Source organism: Camarhynchus parvulus, chromosome 3 (genome assembly GCF_901933205.1).
Source record: "Camarhynchus parvulus chromosome 3, STF_HiC, whole genome shotgun sequence".
NCBI lineage: Eukaryota > Metazoa > Chordata > Aves > Passeriformes > Thraupidae > Camarhynchus > Camarhynchus parvulus.
The window spans coordinates 82,738,456-82,758,880 of record NC_044573.1 but is presented as its reverse complement, the minus strand read 5'-3'; the positions used below and the strand labels follow the sequence as shown (position 1 = coordinate 82,758,880).

The 20,425-nt window shown below is 36.0% G+C and overlaps 1 protein-coding gene across 1 annotated transcript in view; it reads right to left on the bottom strand.

Annotated features, from left to right (window-relative positions):
* Nucleotides 1–1,200: 1,200 nt before the first annotated feature.
* The window catches only part of SH3YL1 (SH3 and SYLF domain containing 1), a 46,398-nt gene continuing 27,173 nt past the window's right edge, over nt 1,201–20,425 (bottom strand). The window contains exon 10 of the mRNA XM_030945369.1: nt 1,201–1,753. Coding sequence (XP_030801229.1) covers nt 1,554–1,753 — 200 coding nt within the window. The 3' untranslated portion in view covers nt 1,201–1,553. The remainder of the gene's footprint in view (nt 1,754–20,425) is intronic.

The following is a 20,425-nucleotide window of genomic DNA, read 5'->3' as shown; positions in this document are numbered from 1 at the left end:
TTCTAAATGATGAGGCAAAGCACATAAAGGATTTTCACTGAAAGGCTGTAAATGCATTTGATTGTGGTTTCAGTCTCTTCAGCGTCATTTTGAGTTTGTTTATCAAAATGTATTTTGGCCCAGTGTGAAAGAAATCCAAAAACTTTTGCCAGTGAGTAAAAATAAATAATGCAAAGTGTTCATCTACACTAGGCTTAGCCTTACCATTCTGATGGGATAACTTAAAGGTAAAGACTACCCAATAGTTTAGTGGATCATAACAGAGCAACTATAACTTGGTTGCTGGAAAGGTCACACATACTAAATTTCTAGTCCTCATAGGAGAAACAAGGACATTTTCAAGAGAGGAAAAGCTGAGACCGATGGAGCATAATTATCATCCTGGCATTAACTCCAAATAAGAGGCAAATCCACCAGATTCAGCATTGGGAAGGAAACTAAACTGGTTCTAAAAAACTTAAAGTCACAATCTCACATCTGCTCTGATTTGTTACATTAACTTTAAAGGCAGCATCTGTATCTTAAAATGAAGTGGATTTACAAATATACTCAAAACAAATTTGAAATCTGAGAATCATACTATCTTATAGTATGAGATACATAGTATAGTGCTATACATTACTATCAATCTATCCTACAGAAATATCTCCTCTATCTTATTATTATAAATCTGCTCTATTTACTCTGCAGTTTACTTTGTGTTGCTCTTCTCTTAAAGATTAAACATTCAAAAAGTTTTAAATTGGAAGAAGCGGGAAGAATTGAAGCTCCCCTGTGAACAAGAAAATTCTCTATCTTCTGGAGAGAGACATCTGTGGAACAAGTTCCTACAGGAATTAAGGATAAGCCTCTGTGTTTTCTGAGGGACTATTCATGCATTTTACCAAACAAACTTTCAGAAGTGCTCAAATTCTCCAAAGGTGAGCGCACTAGAAGACAAGCTATCAGAGAAGCTGAACTGCTTAACTGTCACAGAGTTGTTTTCAAAAAGGTCTTTTGGTGCCTAACAATAAGAAAAATTAGAGACCAGATCTAAAGTAGTTACTAAAAAACTGCAATATCTAGAGTAATTTTTAAAACCAAGTAGGAAGTCACTTTTAACTGCCATACCTGTGGAAAAACACCTGTATTTACTAAGTAAAGAACTCAGACATGGTTTGAAGAAATTTTAATAGCATTTATTAAGGAAAGAGACCATAAATTACAATTTAATAGAAATAAACTTTTTTTTCAGCATATCTAATTCTAAACTGTTTCCAATTTTTCCCTCAGGTAGAAAATTAATCCATATAGCAAGACAGAATTGAAATTATACACAAATTGGATTACTTTTTGGGGCAACTTGCTCAAAAATAAAACTCTCATAAATTGACTATCACCTACTGTTTACTTAAGATATAAATGTAGGGGGAAGCCTTGGTCATACAAAGCATTTAATCTTTTTTTGTTAGAACAGTATTCATCTAAAATCTCATTTTAATAAAATATGAAAAGTTAAAATATATTTTTCAGTGTAAATATATTACTGCCTCAACATTTTATTCTGTACAAATTTAGTTGTTACTTATGGCAACATAATTGGCTGGAAAGATGCCAGTTTTTCCTCCTATTGTTCCTTCCCACCAATCAAACTGGGAATTTGTTTTAGTTGTCACTGTGATTCTGTCTCCAGCTTTGAAAGTCAAGTCACCTGGCTGTTGTCCTTCAAATGAATAAAGTGCTGTCACTTCAACTGGATCACTCCCAGAGTTATCTGAAATTAAAGAAATTAAATAAAAAGGAAATTACTAAAAGGAAATTCCTAGTGTCAGCACACACATTAAATTCTTAAATAGAATATTCTTAAATGACAGTAGAGAAGGGTGACAAAAACACTAAAATAATCTATATGGACATATAAACCACTGATGAAAAATCCCCTCCATTTCCACTATAATCTTAGGTAAGTGAAATTTGAATTCCAGCCTATCAGTGCAGTCTATTTAATAAAATAATATTCTATAAAAAGTAAAGATCAGCCAGTTTTCTGTATGCCTCATATGGTCAGAGAAAGTGGGAACAAAGGTGGTGTGTTGAGGAAAGCACAAATGTTTCCTGAATGGCTGCTATCAGAGCCACTGCCCAGGTCTGAGTCTTAGTTTGTGTTCTCTGTGACAGCTTCTTCATGGAAACTGCAAAACTCAAAGGAGAAAATTTGTTTTTTTAATAAAAACTCAGGATATAGGATAGCAAAATACAAAATATCCATAGCACTTCCCTTCTTGTTCCAGTGCCTGGGATTTTGGTGTATCTCAGATGTTAAACAGAACACACAAAATGTGCCAGTGGAAAGAACTGATTATGGTTTGATGTACTGGAAGTGACTTGGTTTGTATGGGGGTATTTTCGATCACATATACAAATGGCTTTTATTCTCTTTGCACCAGACTCTTACATAACACTTTCAGTTCTCAGCTGGGGTTGGAATCATGCCATGAGGCTTCTAAACTAATTTTAAAACTATGAAAATCTTGCATACTATTATCCACCCTCCATTCCTGTAGAAAATTTTAAACAATATTTATTATTTAGCCAATGTTTAGTACCACTGAACTTTAAATCTGAGTATCTTCAATTTAACAATAAATATGTTTTCTCTCATTTCCTTTAACTGTCTGAGATATAGGAGGTAGTTGCTTTAGATCAATGTTGATTTAGAAAACACTTAAATCTCTCACATGAGTGAATCTAAAAGTGAGAAATGGAAGGTGCAATGGAAGATTAGTTAAGAGGAAGTAATGTTTACACAGTCAGATAGATTTCAGGGTGTATTGCTCATATGGACACGATGGCTGCATAAATGCTCAAGCATGCTAATTCTAAAGGCTTTTAGAATTAGCTGCACCTTCTTGCTGTCAAAACTGTTGCAAAAGGGGAAACCCAACCTCTCACTAGTTTACACACTGCCAGCAGAGAGCTATAAAGTGTGGTGAGAGAAGCATTGATACAACTTTTTTTTGTTGTTTTTTTGCAGTCTGTCTTCAGCAATTGATATCCATAGATTTTTTTTCTTCTGGTTGCTTTTATCATTTAAAAAGGAACAGGAAAATTTTTTTTTCCCTAAGGCTCACAAACACAAACTGTAGCCAAAGAGGACAGAGAAGAACAATGGACCACAAATGTATGCACAAAGAGCACAGGGTTTTTTCCCCCACATCTGTCAATATATATATTCATTCTACAGGTGAGTGCTTTCTCTTCATGATCTGCATTTTTAGCAATCACCAAAGACTAACAGAAAATTATTTAGCCATGAGCTGGGAGAGATTTGATTGCAGAGAAGTCAAGTGCCATCTTTCTTGATCACACAGCATCTCTCTCCTGATACCTATAGTCATGATCTAAAGTCATACAACACTGTTTCTTTCACTGTGAAAATAAAACCAAATTTATCAGGTCCATATCTCCACCAGTTATTCCTACCAAAAAGGCATATTGCAGCTTTTCTAAATATATCTTTTACTGTCACATTTGAAACCCTGACAGACCAAATATTCAGCAATTACACAATTTTCCTTCAAGAATTCAAGCATTTGATGCAGTTGGGATGATATAGTTGTGCTCTCATGCACAGTTTAGTTTGATGCTAGGTATTTTGATTGAGGAAATCATAGAAAAGGTGGGAAGTAAAACATCAACTTTTTACTCCTAGCACTAACTGAAGAATAGTCAGAAAATACTGTGGCCCAGGACTCTTTAGGTGCTGTGGCATGAAAACAGTTATGACTCCGTTCCATACAAAAAGGAAGAAGGGGTGTGTTTTACCCCTGTGCTACATTCAGGTAGCACACATGGGTTAAGTGCATTTATATGCTACAGTGAAGACAAAAATTTCCTATGCTTTGAGTTCTTAAACTTATGTGTTTTTGTCATGTAAATGAATAATCACTCAAAGAGAATTGGAGATACTATATATTTAAAACTGCCCAAAATATATATGGAAAAAGTAGATGTTTGACAGAGCAAAAGAAAAGACTGAAAGTGCTAAAAGTGAGGTCAGATCTTATTTTTAAAAAGAAAAAGAGCTGTCAAGACCACTATGATATGCTGGACTCACAGCAATGGTAAGTAACAGTTACCACCTCCATGGCTGAATCTGCACTAAGACAATAATTCCTCTTATACAAACTGCTGAGTATTCTGAAATTGGCTCTGTAAAAGTAGGAGGAAAAATGAAAGGAAACATGACACAAATTAGAGCTTGAAAAGGTGGAAAAAACATCCATATGTGAGATATCAAAGGGTAGAAGTGTATTCAATGCACCACAACCATGCCTCCAATTATTATTTGCTCTGTCATATGAACAAAACTGTTTTATGTGTTTCTCTTCTCATTTTGTGTCCCTATACATGTGCATCTTTCCAAACATAGAGAAAACTCAAAGCACTACAGCTGAATAGGAACACTCAGTTTTATGTCCTTGCCCCATTAGCTACCTGCAATCATTTAAAAGCATTTTTCAGCTTTATTCCTATCAGCTCTTTTATAGCCATTTCTACTTAATTTCCCCTAGCAGCCTTTTCTCATACTATAGTTTCATTTTATTTCTCATAAAGATTTCAATTCTGTAGTTTTGTAGCACAATGCAGACAGAATGCATATTTCTTGCCTCAAGAGTTCAGCATCTCACGCTTCATATTTATATGGATCATCCTAACAATAAGATAGCTTAAATGAATGCACTGTTAAAAAATCTACCACATAGATTATAAGGAGGATCTATTCTGTGTTCTCATTTTCCAATTTCAGTTTTACACAGCAGGGTTTTAAATAAAATTGTTATATTCCACATGAAGATCCTTGAATGCATAGACAGAAACGACATTTGCAGCTCACAAGATGGTGCTACAGTGCTACATACAGCATATGATAGTAAGATCATTGAGATTCATGAGTATGCACACTACAAGAAAAACAAACTACATCGTGGAAAATCCTTATTTGTTATTGCTATTTGAATACACACTTCCACAAACACAGTAGTCAAAACAGAAAATATAGAAATTTTGGTTGAAGGCAAATTAGTAGCCAGCATATATACTCAATATTCCAGCATACACAGGTATGGCATGTGTTTGATGACAAACTTCTCTGACCACAATATCTTTCCAGTTTATTTATCTTTACATACCATAATGATTTGCAGATTTTGTGAAGGACCACTGCTACAGTTAAAAGACTTGGAAGGGTATAAAGTAGAGTGAATTTATGGCCTCTTGGGTGTGCTACATCACAGCCCCAGAGTGAATGAAAGAGCAACAAAACTATTTTTAATTATTTTAATTATTGTCTACTCTTCTGTGACTCAGTTAAGAGTGCCAGTTTTTGACTACAAGGCCAGCTGCCACAGACTGGCCACATACATGCCATAAACACTGACCAGAGAGACGAGCCACATGCAAACTGCCTACTGGTTCCTATAGTGGAATAACAACTAACCTACATCTTGGAATTATTTGGGAAAGTGCAAGGTGAGAATGATGCCAAGGCAGTTTCTAACAACACGACCACATAAGTAAATGAGTTATAGTGCTTGGGCCCATGCCTTCACACTGTTTAATTTACTAGTAGCTATAGTAGCCACTAGTTTCATATTCAAATGTGAGCTTATAAAATATTAGTAAAGCCATAGGCTGTTTATAAGACTGGATTTTAGAGAAGAAAGCATTTGTAATAATTTTGGCTTAAGCTTATGATACTTTCAAAACCAGCTCTAAGTTGGAACACAGAACAGTTGGAACACAGTTCAGCAGTGGGCCTGAAATTTAATTTTACTGGCATAGATGCATATATCCCCCAGCCAGCAGCCTGGTGCTGAATATCTTGTAGAAGATGTGCTGCTTTTGGCCATGGACACAGCAATAAAACCGAAATAAGTTTCATGTACTTGAGGTTAGTGGTGAGATTGGTAAGCATCCACTTTGCAAATTTCACTAATTATCAGTAATTTGAGTGTAATTTGTCAGTAATTTCACTCTGCCTCCTCAGTGGGATGTGAAAGAGAACTGGAGGGCTAAAAGTAAGAAAACTCATGGACTCACGGGTTGGGATAAGAACATTAAAATAATCTAAATAAAATAATATTTTTAAATCAAAATATAAGGAAAAGGAAAATAACAAGAAGAGAGAGAAATAAAACCCAAAATAAGCAGGCAATGCAAATGAACAGCAATTGCTCACCACTAACCAAATTATGCTCAGCCTGTTCCCAAGCAGTGGCCCCCCAGGCAGCTTTCCCCCAGGTTTACATACTGAGTATGACCCTGTGGGATATCCCTTTACCCAGTTGGGGTCAGCTGTCCAAGGTGTAATAGAATTCTTATTGCTTAAATGGAGACCTAGAAAATAAACAACCACATGGACTCTGTTTGTGCAGAAGTAAGGTAAAACCAACAAACAGACCAAATGATGGAAAACAACTAACAGATTGGGCAGATGCAAAAATCTGTGCTTTTGAAAACAAACATATCAAGTATCAGAAAGCTTTAGTATACTAGTACACTGTTCAGAGGCATTGATAGGATCAGGTATTGCTCATAGGTTTAGTATGAGAGATGTAACTAACAGTGAACAGACAAATATTAGTTCTTTACCCATTATGGGCTTTTTCTTGAGTTTATAATCAGAGTTAGGAAAGAATCTAAAGTAGGATAAGGAACTATGTCAATTACTGGGCCCATTGCAAATCTGAGTAAAAAATGATATTTGATGCCATTAACAGTGAAGACTTAACAGGAAATTTTAATGCCAACCTTAGAAAATGGTCTGAACAACACCACCTGCTAAGATACCACTGTGAGTGTAAATACTGTGTGCGTACATTTATTGGTTACACTAAAATGCCTGAAGGATGTTTGCCCCAAATATCATACTAAAAAGGAAGACTATTATCAGGCCCCAACCAAACATGTTAAAGTACAAGACAACCATTAGCTTAATTCAACAGCTATAGATGAGCCTATGCAAAGAAGGCAAACTGTATCCTAAGCTGCATTAGGCAGAGTACTAACAACAGATCAAGGGAGGTGATGTCCTTTACTCAGCACTGGCATGGCCACACCTGGAGTGCAGTCCAGTTCTGAGCTTCTCAGTACAACAGAAACATGGGCATGCAGGAGACAATCCAGCAAAGGGCCATATGGAAGCTGCCATTGGAGCATCTCTTCTATGTAGAAAGGCTGAGAGAGCCCAGGGAAGAAAAGGCTTATCAGAGTCTATAGATATCTGAAGGGACAGTAAAAACAGGGTGAAGCCAGGTTCTTGCCAGTGACACCCAGTGACACAGGCAATGGGCGTGTACTGAAACACAGGAAGTGCTGACAGAACATCAAGAAACCCTAAGGGTGACTGAAAAGATTTCCTGAAGAGGTGATGGAGTTTTATCCTTGGAGGTATTCAAAAGATACGGACCTGATCCTGCTTGAGCAAGGGGATTGGACCAGATGATATCTAGAGGCCTTTTTCATCCATTCTGCAATTTGGTGAAAAACTTCAAAGAGACTTTTGAAATAAAGTTACCTGAAAGTGTAAAAGCAGCATGAAAATTTGTAGTTGTAGGGAGTTTGGACTGGAACAGCTGTAATCAAAACCCAATTTGATACTAATGGAACTCACACTGCCAGCATCATCTGATGGTCAGGCCAGACAGATGGTCTTAACAGACACCGACTAGCCTGTATTCAGCTAGGGGAGTGCCAGCATGGAGCACACCTAGTAGGGACCCCCATCTCTCTGAGAATGTGACCTCCTGGCAGAGCCTTCTTGTCAACATACGGATCAGTTTATTGTAAGGAGCTGCACTGGCACACAAATAAATCAGTTTAGCCTAGGACTGACAGAGCAACTCTTAGATCAGAGTTTAGTAAAATAAAAGGCTGAAGAGAAAGATTCATTGGTGGATGAGCAATATGAGAAACGAGATGAGGCAGTAAATTAGAAGAGTAAGTATTATCTTACAGATATGTCAGCATTTGCTGTGTTCCACAACTGACAGAGCTAGATGTAAAAACTAAAAGGTTACACTGGCTCTTTGCAGGACAAGTGAAGGACAGAAAAGAGAAAAAATTATCTTGTGGCTTATTCTGACCCATGTGAGTTATTCCATTACAGTCAAAGCCAGCTTTAAGGGAAGAACTAAACTCATAGTATGGAATCCAGAAAGTAATAGCTATTCAGCTTCTGCACTCACTGTTTCTAGAGATCTTACAGTCCCTTCCTCCTTTATAACGCCTTCAATAAACCTTGAAATGAAGGGTGGATCTGTCAGGGAGTGCTTTTGGGTCTGTTTGAGCCCAACAAGCCTCAAGGTTTATTGAGTTTTATTTCAGGTAAGATTTGGGTAGTGACTACAAAACCCAGAGAGATACATTTTATGCTGGATGCAGCATATTATACATTAGAATAGGAAAGGTAAGGGGTTAGCAAAGGAAATGGCATGCAATAAATTCTGAAGGCATCAGGGTAACTACTAATGACAAGGATAGCTTTCTGAAGGAGTGTTAGGGCTTATGATTGGAGAAACTAAAGATCTAAATTTCTGACTTGAGAAATGCAGCAGCATTGGGCCCTGATGATGACTAAAGGCAGGCAGAGAAATGGTTAAAGTTCAACTTTGAAGTAGGTAGGTGAACCACTAAGTTAAATCTGTGATACTAACAAGACTGAGATGAAAGCTAGATCTGTCAGAGGGTGCTTTAGGTAGGTTCTGTCTGAGCTCAAAGACGTAACATGAGAGCCAGTGGCGGAATGTAAAAGATGGACAAAATGATAGGGCAGGAAATTAACTTTGAAGCAAGAACTGAATCTAGATGAGAGCAAAGAAATATTGAATTTGCAAAGGTCAGAGAAAAGGATGTTGCAACAACTGAATCATAACAGGATGAAAACATGGACAAAAGCAGAGACAGAAAGAAAAGGTTGATCTTTAAAGTGGTACCCAGAGAACATCTATAGATCTCATTGCTCCTATAGCGAAAGTGAGAACTTCTAAAGAAATTCAAGTAGAAGAACACATGAGCTCTGCAGTGATTGCCAAGATGAAGTTTAAGATTTGCCATTGGCAATTTTTATCTTGAATTTGCAATTAGTTAACAAAAGAATATCTGAGTAAAGGAGAAATAGAAATAGTTATTTGCAGAAAATATTACCTAGCAAATTAAAAGAAACAACAGCTAAGTGGGAAAACTTAGCAGAAAAATAGAGGGCTGAATAAGGAAGAGTTCTCAGTGAGACATCCAAAATATAAATGTAAAGGTGATTACAGACATAGCCCAGCATTAGAATTCAGGGATCTCAAGTTTTACCAAAGAAAACAGAAGATGAATATTAATCTAACAGGTTACATACAGAAGGATGGAATGCAATTTCTAATATGTGGTTGTACACAGGTCAGCAGAGACTTGGAAGTAACAGTTACATTTATGTCAGTGAATGGCTTCTTTCCATGTTATTGAACTTGATGTCTCCAAATGAGAGTCCAGGTTCCAGTGCCTAATCACACTGGCATAAATTAGCAAAGACTAATTTATCAGCATAGATACAGCCAATGGCTTGAACAGGGAGCAAGAGAAACTCTTTTAAAGAAGGTGAAGCATACTACTGAAGAAGTCCAAAACAAGAAAAAATATTAGATAACAGCAGTATGATCAGCCTTGGACTTCATAAGATGAAGGATGAGATGATAATGCTGCAAAGATGATAATGCTGGAGGGTTAAAAAGAAGCAACTAGATCAGACAGATAGATACGTGGGAGAGAGAGAGAGAGAGGGAGAGAGAGAGAGAGAGAGAGAGAGAGAGAGAGGAGAGGAGATAAAACAATGAGAATCTTCTGCGTCGGGGAGAGCTCTCAAGTTTAGAGAAGATATGAACTGAGTAAAACCATCATATCTGCACCAGTCCTCCTGAAAGACAAACAGTATGAACTGGTAAAAGGCAACAGACATTGGCTAGGACCTGAAGCATGGTCTAGTAATGCAAGGCCTCCACACAGGTGAGACCAGCAGCTCATAACTGAATGAAGCACACTCTCTGAGACCTAGGTCAGAGTCTGGTATGTTGCCAGACAATAAACTGCCTTTTTTGCCACTTCTCTTTTTACCCCATTAGTCATCAGGGAAGATTATTTCACAGTGTATTCCCCTGGTTGCTACGATAACTTTCTTAATGTCTAGCTCCAAGTAATTCAGTATTGGCATACTGTTTTTTTTTGTTGGTTTTTTTTTTTTTGTTCAAAATTGGCCTTTGGTTGAAACCTTTCTTGACAATTATATGCTTGACTTATGCTTTTAGAGTCAAAACCCATTTTTTCATACCTTCAGACTGTTACACTAAAAATAACATAGTTAGCACATCTCAGAGACTCCTTACTCCTCTTCTTCACTCACTGAACTTCTCCACATCTATTCAGATTAACCTGTTCTTGCAGATGAATAAACAGAATATTATCATTAGGTAAAAGGCCTGTAGTAACTGACCTTTCACATTACCATTAAACAAAGAATTGTTTAAATAGAAGGGTGAAGGAAGAGATGGAACAGAGAACTTAGTTTTTGGAGATCATGGATTTTCATATGAATGTGAAAATTGTAATTAAAAACAATTTGTGATGAATCCGCACATGAGACTGTCAAACTGTTTCTTCTAATGAGGAGATAACCATGAATGAAGAAATCAGCAAATGAAATCAGAAATGAAAAATGGAAGGGAAAGGAGAGCAGAGAACACTGCAGGAACTGGAAGCCACAGAAAGGTGAAGAACAGAAAAAGTATTAGTGATATAGCAGAGCCACTTTTGTAGCTGATGGCTGAGCTAAGAGTAAAATATTCACTTATTAAATAAAGCTAGACACCACAGAGCTAAGGGGTCAAATCCATTGAGAAGAATCTTAACAAAGTTACAGAAACTAATAACAAAGATCAAGAAATTAAGGGAATGTGTACATAATTTAAAGAAACTTAAATATATATGTAGAGAGATATTTTGAAAATTAATGGATGTATTCCAAATCCCAGAACTCTAAACCCAGAGCCAAATTAGAACTCAACATAACACAGTACTGAATACAGGTAATACTCACTAGTTTGACAATCATCAATTGAACAAAAAGTCATTGGTTCCATAAACTGCTTTAATATTAGTGTGTTTTCAAAGTAGAGAAGTCTATTTGTACAATAATAGAACCTACTTTAAGGTTACAAAAAGGAAAAAAAACCAAAAAATAAACAAACAAAAAAAAGCAGCTAGCAAACAGAAGACTAGAGGGATGCAAAGTTAAGAGAGAAGATACAGATGTCTTTGTGATTAGTCCCTTGATCTGTTTCCTGGCCATAAGAAATACTAGTACATGAAGTAAATGGTGCAGCTGTTTCAAAGAGACTAAGGAAACAAGCCTAAAACTGACCTGTCAATATTAATTTAGAAAATATTTAAGTACAGCATCAATCAGGTTGAAGTCAAAGCATTAATTATGTACCAGACCAGTGATACAGAGAGAGAAACTGGAGGGCGCGTTGTTTGGTACAACGCTAATTCTGCATCGCTCTTTTCACCAAAGAGGTATGAAGCTGGAACTACCAAAGCCTCAGTGATACAGTACCTTTTTCAAGAATGAGACAAATCCAGCATCTTGGCTGCATATGATCAGTCATACTGGGGAGTAGCTATCTTTTACTGTATCTAAACTTACCCCCTTGGTTTTCTTTATATTTGAAGTCTATTTCTGAACTATTATGTAGAAGAGCAGCTAAAAAAGAGATTTGATTTCTTAGGTGAATTGCATCAGGGACAGTCAAAGAAACATTGGAAGGGAAGTGAGAAGGAGGTGTGGCAGAAAGATGTAAGGCTTAGTGCTGGGTTTTAAAGGAAACCCCTAATTTTTCTAACATACCTGTTTCCTGAAAGCTTTTCAGTCCTTTCATGCTAAGGATAGCACACCTTATCTCACTATGACATTTTGTAATTGCTTTTAAAATTTTAAAACAGGAAAGAATACTAGTTTTAAATTCAAAGTATGTGAATTATAGTAGTCTTGATCATCATGAATCTGATAAGCTGCACTTTGAGTTATAACATAGAAAAAACGAAAGATACTTTGTGGATATTCTAAAACCAATCTACATCTGTTGATAATCTGAAAGCAAAGTTGTGTCAGTATCTGAAAGAATACATGCATGCAACTGAACTTCTCTCCTTAGAAACAAAGCAATGGAAACAATTTCATTAATGTTGTAACAATCAAATTTTCACAGAATAACTCTGAAAACACTGAAAAAGATACTCTCATATGTAAAGAAATAAAAGTTAAAAAGTACAGAATTGTACATTTATTACTACATGCACATATAAAAAATTAATCTCTTTTACAACTAATTTTTCCACTCATGACTTTAGAAAGCAATCAAAATGATGAAAACTGCAACTGAAAATAGTATTCTGTTATTTAAATAGAAAATACATAGTTTGAAATGAGTGTGACTACCACATTTTGAATATCTTCTCAAATTTAAAAACCTCTTGCACATATTACAGAATACTTTTATGAAAAAGGACTGCGTCATTTACTTCCTGGAATGTAAACAAAGCAAGAAAAATTCCACAGTCATGAAATATTTAAACAACACTACCTAAAGATGTCCCCTTTATGACCACATACAATGATGAGAACATGACAAAGGCAGTATCTCATTCCATATGACTTTTCGAAAATTGGCATCTTGGTGATTAAGACATCATTAAGCATAGTTTACTGAACACGTATACTTTTTAATATTTTATGGTAGAAGAAGTTTAATGCAAATAATAGTCCATGTTCTGATGATGTCTGAATTTCAAGGCTTTACCATGTGTAAGTGGTTTCTAAATTTAGGTAATGTCAGCTTTGGCTCAAAGTTGCAGCTCAGAGCCACAAAGGTGATGTTGAATTCACATTCACAGATAGGATGAACAAAAGTTAAGTCAAATTACTGCATTATCTAAGTTACAATGTCATGATAAGCAGAAATAAAACACATTACAATGTTGAAATTCACTTACTGGGCCCTTTTTGGGGAATGTCCAATCTCAGGCTTTACCATTCACTACGTCTAAAGGCCTGAATAGGCCTAAATGAGCAGCATCTTGGGAAAGTGGCAAACAATCTATTTTAAAACTTATGAAGAAAATGAGGTAAGAAAAGTCAGAGAAAGGATGAAAGAAAGTGCCATATGAATTACTACACAGAGAATAAGAGGTCAGTAAATTAAAAGACTTTATGGCTTTCTTCTATTGTGACAAGACAAAACATCAGCCAGAGAGGACTGGGGAAAATGGATTAAAGAAGAACCATATTGTAGTGTATTATACACTGTGACCCTGCAGAAATTAACTTTTCAACTCCTATATGGCAAGAAAATATTATGCATTCTAATGGGTACTTAGAAAAAGTCTTCAAGTAACTCCCATTTAGAAGAAAAATAGTAGCCTAACTGTATCCTAAATACTAAACTCATGAAAAGAATTTCAGGTTTTGAATCACCAGTATACAGATGAGCTCCTTTCTCTAGCCAATGTGCTCATGTTCCATATTCTTAGCTCTCACCTCTCAGCTTTTAGCTTAGGAAAAGAAGAGCTTTATTTCAGCTTCTAGAGCAGAACAGATGTTTACTTGCAAATTTAATTTTAGTTGTTTCCGGACAAATAACAAATCAAGTGTTTGTTCAAGCCTTAAAAATGAAATCTCAAATGTCCTAGTCACATTAAACTACTAATTTCCTTAATGGCCTTTTTAATTTTGTTTTTTAAATGTAGACTCACCTCAAAAAACCCTCTGCATATACAAAACAACAATCTCAGATCTCACTGAACAGATGTTTGGGAAGGCCTAAATATGCACAGTAGATTTGACATTTTACATCTACAGGTATTAATCTGCTATAATCAGATATATTCTGTACAGATACTTGAAGTATGTCATATGCCACCATTGATCCAAATAATCTCCAATAATGCTCATCTGATCAAAAGTCAGGAGACATGATATTCAGCAAATCACTCTCAGAACAAATAGTATCTTGCTTAGCTGTTTCTTTGCCAATAATTCTGGCTTGTTTTGGGCAAGTAAACAAAATCACCTGTCTTTCTCTACTTTCTGAATAAAAGCTCATAAGACACTCAAGTATTTAAATTCAATATTGAAGCCTGCAAATAATCAGTTCTTCATGACTAAGAAAATGAGGGTGGATTTTTGCATTAAGTGAGCTTCACTGTCACTGAGGTAAAAACCACTCTTTAAATGCCCCACAAATGCCTATTTGTGCCCAGTTAAACAAACGTGGTCTGAGGAGGGATAGAAGGCATAAGTTGCATTACTCTATTCTACATTCACCTATGGGCAAAAAATTGTTCTATATCTAGAACACCTGAAGGCTGTTTTGTTACAGCAGCTATAGATTTAAGGCAATTTCAAAATCAAAGAATAGCTTGGCTTGGAAGGGACCTGAAATCCAGATAAATGGCATCTGTAACTCTTCCCTTGTCCACTCCATCACAGTCACTCCATCATGGAAGTTGATTGAGTTGGTCAGGCAGGACTTGTCTCTGGTGAAGCTGTGCTGGCTGTCTCCAATCACCCCCCTGACTCCCTGTACTTTAGTATAGCTTGTAGGAGGATCTGTTCCATGACTTCCCCAGGCACAGAGGTGAAGCTTGCAGTGTAGTCCCTGAGGCACTCCTTTCCACTCTTTTTAAAAAGGTGTACAATGTTTTCCTTTTTCCAGTAACTTAGAAAATGTATTCAAGGTACATTGATAATATCAAGGAAGGCCTGTATCATTCCAGGAACTAGTCTCTTTAATATGTTTCAGTACTAAATGTACACCCAAGTTCTTGAAAGGAAAGCAAAACCAGATGTTAAGCCCTCTTTCACTTCCATGAGGACTGCCTCAGCAAACCCTATTTTTTGATTTAGTTGCAGTACTAGATGTTATGTATTATTTTAACTGGGTACTTTGTCCAGGTTTCCAGCGTTAAAAAGCCCTCCAGTTGATTTTCAGAACAACTAAATAACTACATTCTCCATTAACAAGGAAATGGTGGCTGAAAAAAACTATTCAAGGCAAAGTTAGCCACAGAAGTTCCATATGAGGTAAAAGACCCTCAATTTTGCAGCAAAGCCTCAACAGATAAAAAGTTCATCATCAGCTGCAAATCTGTATGCACGGAATGAAGATATTATACACACACTTTTGTAAGAGACTCACAAAACTCAGGAGAAGACTTAGGTATTTTTGACCTCTTCTATATAAGCTAGAAATTGATCATTTCAAAGCAGATTCCATATTACCAACTTGAGTTGTTACTGAACAGTGTCATGTCTAGCAAACAAAACTGGTGATTGAAACAGACCTGACTATATTTAAAGTTTAAGTCACTGTGCAAATTTAGCTCATTCAGTATGAAACGTATTTCGCTAGTTTTGAGTTTCTGGCCTACTGCAGAACATGCTGGCTCATCATCTTCATCTGCTGATGGAATGCTTTCTATCTTTGTTTCAGCACATTCAGCTTTTGCATTAAAGAAGTGCCTTTTTTGTTAAGCATCTGTGGATGTATTTGATATTTAGGATATAAAAAAAACCCTACCTCCTGCTTGCAAGAGTCAATTCCATAGCAGTACTTTTGCTGATTACTTTTTGTATTTTTATGACATTTCAAAAAACAATTAGATTTTCATTCAAAGTGAAAAGGTCAAATAAACCATATCAATGTCAAGGACTTTATTGTGCTCAACATGACATTAATGCAAATAATGCCTGTGCTGAAATCATACTGCAAAAGCTGAGATGCAATCCTAAGCATAGCCTTGATATTCTCAAAAGCAAACTACAGTCACAAGAACTGAACTCTGTTTTATTCAGGTCAAACTGATGATTTAGGAATGATCTGGGACTCTTATGTTGACAAGCTTCTCCATGTTTCCTCTACACATATTGAGTTAGCATCTCAATCTCAATACACTGTCTCTGCATTTTGGTCATCTTCAAAATTTCTGCCAAGGGTATTATTGGCACATAACCTGGTTCATTTGATAGAACTCTAAGCTTTTACAAAGGTCTGGGAAACAATCTACAGCCTCTAGAAAAAAAAACAAAGAGTAGTAAATTTATTCTATAGAGTTTCTGCCAGTTTCTTAGGGTAATACTTTGTGAAATACTGATTGATTTTTTTTTTTTTTGCTTTGCATGGAGAGATTCTTCTCTGCACTGGCTAGAAAAATGGTTAAAATAACAAAATTATGTGAGACAAAGACTATCTTATATGGAAACATACTAAATAATAATACTGTACAAGGCCTAATTTGAAGGTCTGTTCACAATCCATATCATCAGTGTTTAAAACTGGTTGAAAAAAAGCGGACCAAGAATAGAAAGCCTGTTTTCAAGGCAAAATGAAAATGAGCTTCACAGAATAAAACAAATTAAAGATGTTACTATTACCTTGCAATGGAATCAGACAGGAAAGAAATTTTGCTATAGAACTAGAAAGCATGAGAAAAGAATAATTAATCTTGATAAGAAAAAATATAGATGAAAACAAGGAGTCTCAAGTCATTGTGAAAGATTCAGCAACTGCACTCTGTAAAGGGAACAAGTGAGTATCTCCTGTTTTAATACAAAGTCTAGCACTTTCATGATAACATATTATATGAACACCTGCAATATATAGAAAACTCTTGTTAACTTTAGCTGCACTAAGGGACATAGGGGCTGTTGAAATTGATGCTAGGATTTCTTCTTTCCACAATTACTAATTCTCATTGCTTTTATGTTCCTTCAGCAGCAGAACAGACATTATTAATTCTACCTACACCACAGGCTTTATCAACTTATAATTTCAAAAGGTATTCAATCAAGGTTCCCTTCCTGTGCCAAATGGTGACTCAATGGTGTACTTCCACTTACAGTATCCCATGGTACAATCCTGTAATCATTTGACCACAGTTTAAACTGGTAGGCAAAAGGTAGATCACCCCATTCATTACAGAACAGCTTCAGCAAGAGCTAGAAATGACACAGAACCATAAACTAGAGCCTAATCTGATCAGTGCAAACTCTGCAACCTGCAAGATCCACCATCACATGGATGAAGCATCTTGGATAGCTATTATCACCCATGGTGTGCTGATACTACACCTCCCAGCTAAGCAAAACCAAACTTCGCAGAATACTCATTACATCAGCCTAGTCAATTATGGTAAAGTTCTTGAAATGAAAAAGCAAACAGTATCACAATTTTCAGTTCAAATTTAAGTGTGGTATTAACAGTATTCTTTGTACATATGCTTTTAAGTCAAGTGAAATACTGGCTGTACAGATGCTTTTTAAAAACAACTAACAGTAACCACACCCCTTGGTTCAAGCATGAGGAAATTCAGGCTTGCAGATGGGATTCAACCACTGGCTCAAATTTGTCCAATGTACAATATATGTGAAGGCAGATTTTTCCCTCAACAGTATCTCCAAACTTAGTCTGCTGTCTCAACTCAGATTCTGTCTCATCCTTCTGTAGTTGCTGACAAAAGGAAGAAATGTCAGGAGTAAAGAAGACACAGTCTAAACCTTTTGGCAGAGACCAATACTTGAAACTGTGGACCAGAGTAAGCTTTCCCATTATATTTTTCCTTACAGAGGACTTTTCTATTTTCCTATTTTTAATCCTCTTTTGACACCTTCCTTGCTACATAGCAAAGGAGCTGCTAAAAACACAAAGATGCAACACTGAGAGAAAAGGGGGAAGAGGGGTGCAAGTCTCACTGTGTATGAAAAAATTAACACTTCCTTTCCACAAGAGTAGAGGTCACTTCTAGCTAAGCTTCTTCAAGAAAAAAACAACTGGAAAAAGAATATTTGAAGGTTACCTAATATGGCAAAAAAATCGTTCATGAGAAAGACAAACCAAAGTAAATATAACCAGAGAAGTCTCAATGCAAACCTTGCCAGACCTCTCCATGAAAAGGTAAGAAGTTTCTTGAAACCTTGTCTTTTTGTTGAAGTGAAAAGCATTATTACATGTCTAGAACAGTTATCTGTTGTACTAGTTCAGCTTACATTCGTGTTTGGTTTATTTCTTTTTTTTTTTTTCCTTGGCCTCCTATTTTTTATTCAGGGACTGACGTGTTTCTACAAAAGGTGAATGACCTTCTTGGTTCAATCAGAAATATCCAGCTGGCTGACCTGCATGATGTAACACTGAACCAGCACAGCCAGGGTAGATGCAGGATTCCAGGTCCCTCCATGACTGAGGATGTATCACATTCCGGGGAACCCTGATTTTACTGCTTATGGGAAAATACATTTGAAGTGGGTGTTCCAACAGGGTGAAAAATAATAATTACCATAGAAAAGAAAGTATTTCCTTAGCATTTAGTATAAAGTAGATGTTCTTGTCCCTGCTATAAGGATGGACCTGTAAAGCATCAGCCCAAAGACCTGCATTTCTTATAATAGTGTTAGCTTTTGTCTCAAGTCAGTAAAGCACATGGCATTTCACTGCACTCTGGAGAGAAATCCTGTATATCTATCACTTCCTTGAGCTAGTCAAAACTTCTGGTTGGCTTCAAGAACTATAAATGAAGCAGAAGTTCCCATACTCCCAAAGGTTTTTGTGGATAATAGACAGGAAAGCAATTTAAGCTTGCTTTAGTCTTACTGCTTGAACAACACAGAAGAAAATACTATCTAAAGTAGTACACAGCTTTGAAACAACATTTAAAGCATGTATTCCAGATGCTAAAACATTAATCTGTATGTGTTACAATGCCTTCAGAAAAGACTTCAATATATACTATTGAACATTTATATGCTCCTGTGAACAATTTCATGTTTTAATTCTGTGAATGAGAATTATCACCTTAGTGGTGCTTTACACTTAAAAAAATATGCATAGATTGCACTGAATTTTTTCTGTGCTTTAGCTCTAATTTCACAATTTTTATTCCAAACCATTAAAAAATGCCAGGAAAAAAAAAGACTGTTACCCATGCCAGAGTAGCTGGTTCATACTTAGCACAACAGCTCTCTGCCCATGCAGGCACACATACATCAGAAGGACCCCAATCTCATTCTAGCATGTCTGACCTCAATCTCTCTGTGCCTTGTTGTATTTTGAGTTAGCAGATTATATGCATCAAGTTATTTGTTTCAGTATGACCAGTGAAGGCCTGCATGCTGCATATTTTCCTCTCAGCTTGCCACAATATAAGCCATAAGCAGCTTGATTATCTGACTTATCACAGTCATGACAGTAATAATACAATCCTAGTAAAAGTGAATCAGGGATAAAAATAGTCTCAAAAATAATTTCCTGGGATTTCCTGGGTTTCGTTAGTATTAAGAAAGAGCTCATAATAGCAAGAAAATTAATACTGTGGGGGACCACCAGATGGATGTTTTATTTTTTTAGTAACTAAATATAAACATGTCACAAGTCTTGCCATGAAAAACACAAAAATAGACAAAGCTCAGCTAAAATTCTTAAAACAAAACAAATGCACCCATACTTTAGTTTACCAAATTAGCAGACAATGTTATGAAGGATTATGGCAGAAACATTATATGTCTCACTTTGTAAAATTTTTCTAAAACAAATAGCTGTTTGTCACACTGAGCTTAATTTTATAGTTTATAATCTGCTAAGAGTTTCTCATCAAATTATAGTATTGAAGGAACAGATTACTGCACAGCTTAATGAGGGTTCTTCCTTACTATAGTTCTACTTGATCCTTCAGCAAATCTCTTCCTTTCTTGGAAAAGGAGTAATTCATAAAGTGAAGAATAAAAAGTGCATTTTTTCCAGTTTCAGATACACAGCACATATCCACAACACCTAAAGGAGTATGTACACATCTGATTTTATTGTGTTTTCATGGATGATTGAATTTCCAGTTCAAAAGCAAAATGCATTTTTCCCATCACTGTGAACCACAGAGTTTTCCTCCATCCTTAAAAACAAGAGGTTCTGGACTCCTTCTCCATTCCAGGTCTATGCAGATATCAGATACAAAAAAAAATTTTATAATCTTAATTAAATGTTAAAAGTTTTTGATTAAATTTTACTATAGTTCAAGTTGGCAAAGGAAACTTCAGAACAATGAAACCATTTTAAATCATCTTGATCCAAAACAGACAGAAAGAAGCACATAATGAAATATTGACAATATCCTAGAAAGGTAGACTTGACTTTGCTTTCTAACAACAAAGGAAAAGCAAAAATTCAGGTATTACACTGAGAAAAAGTTAGTCTGAGACCACAGAGATAGCTGATTTTGTTTGTATGAAAACTCATGAAATATTTTTACTTTCCTGCTGTGGTGCTTAGTCTTAATTGAAATAAAAATGCCCAAGTCAAAAGTC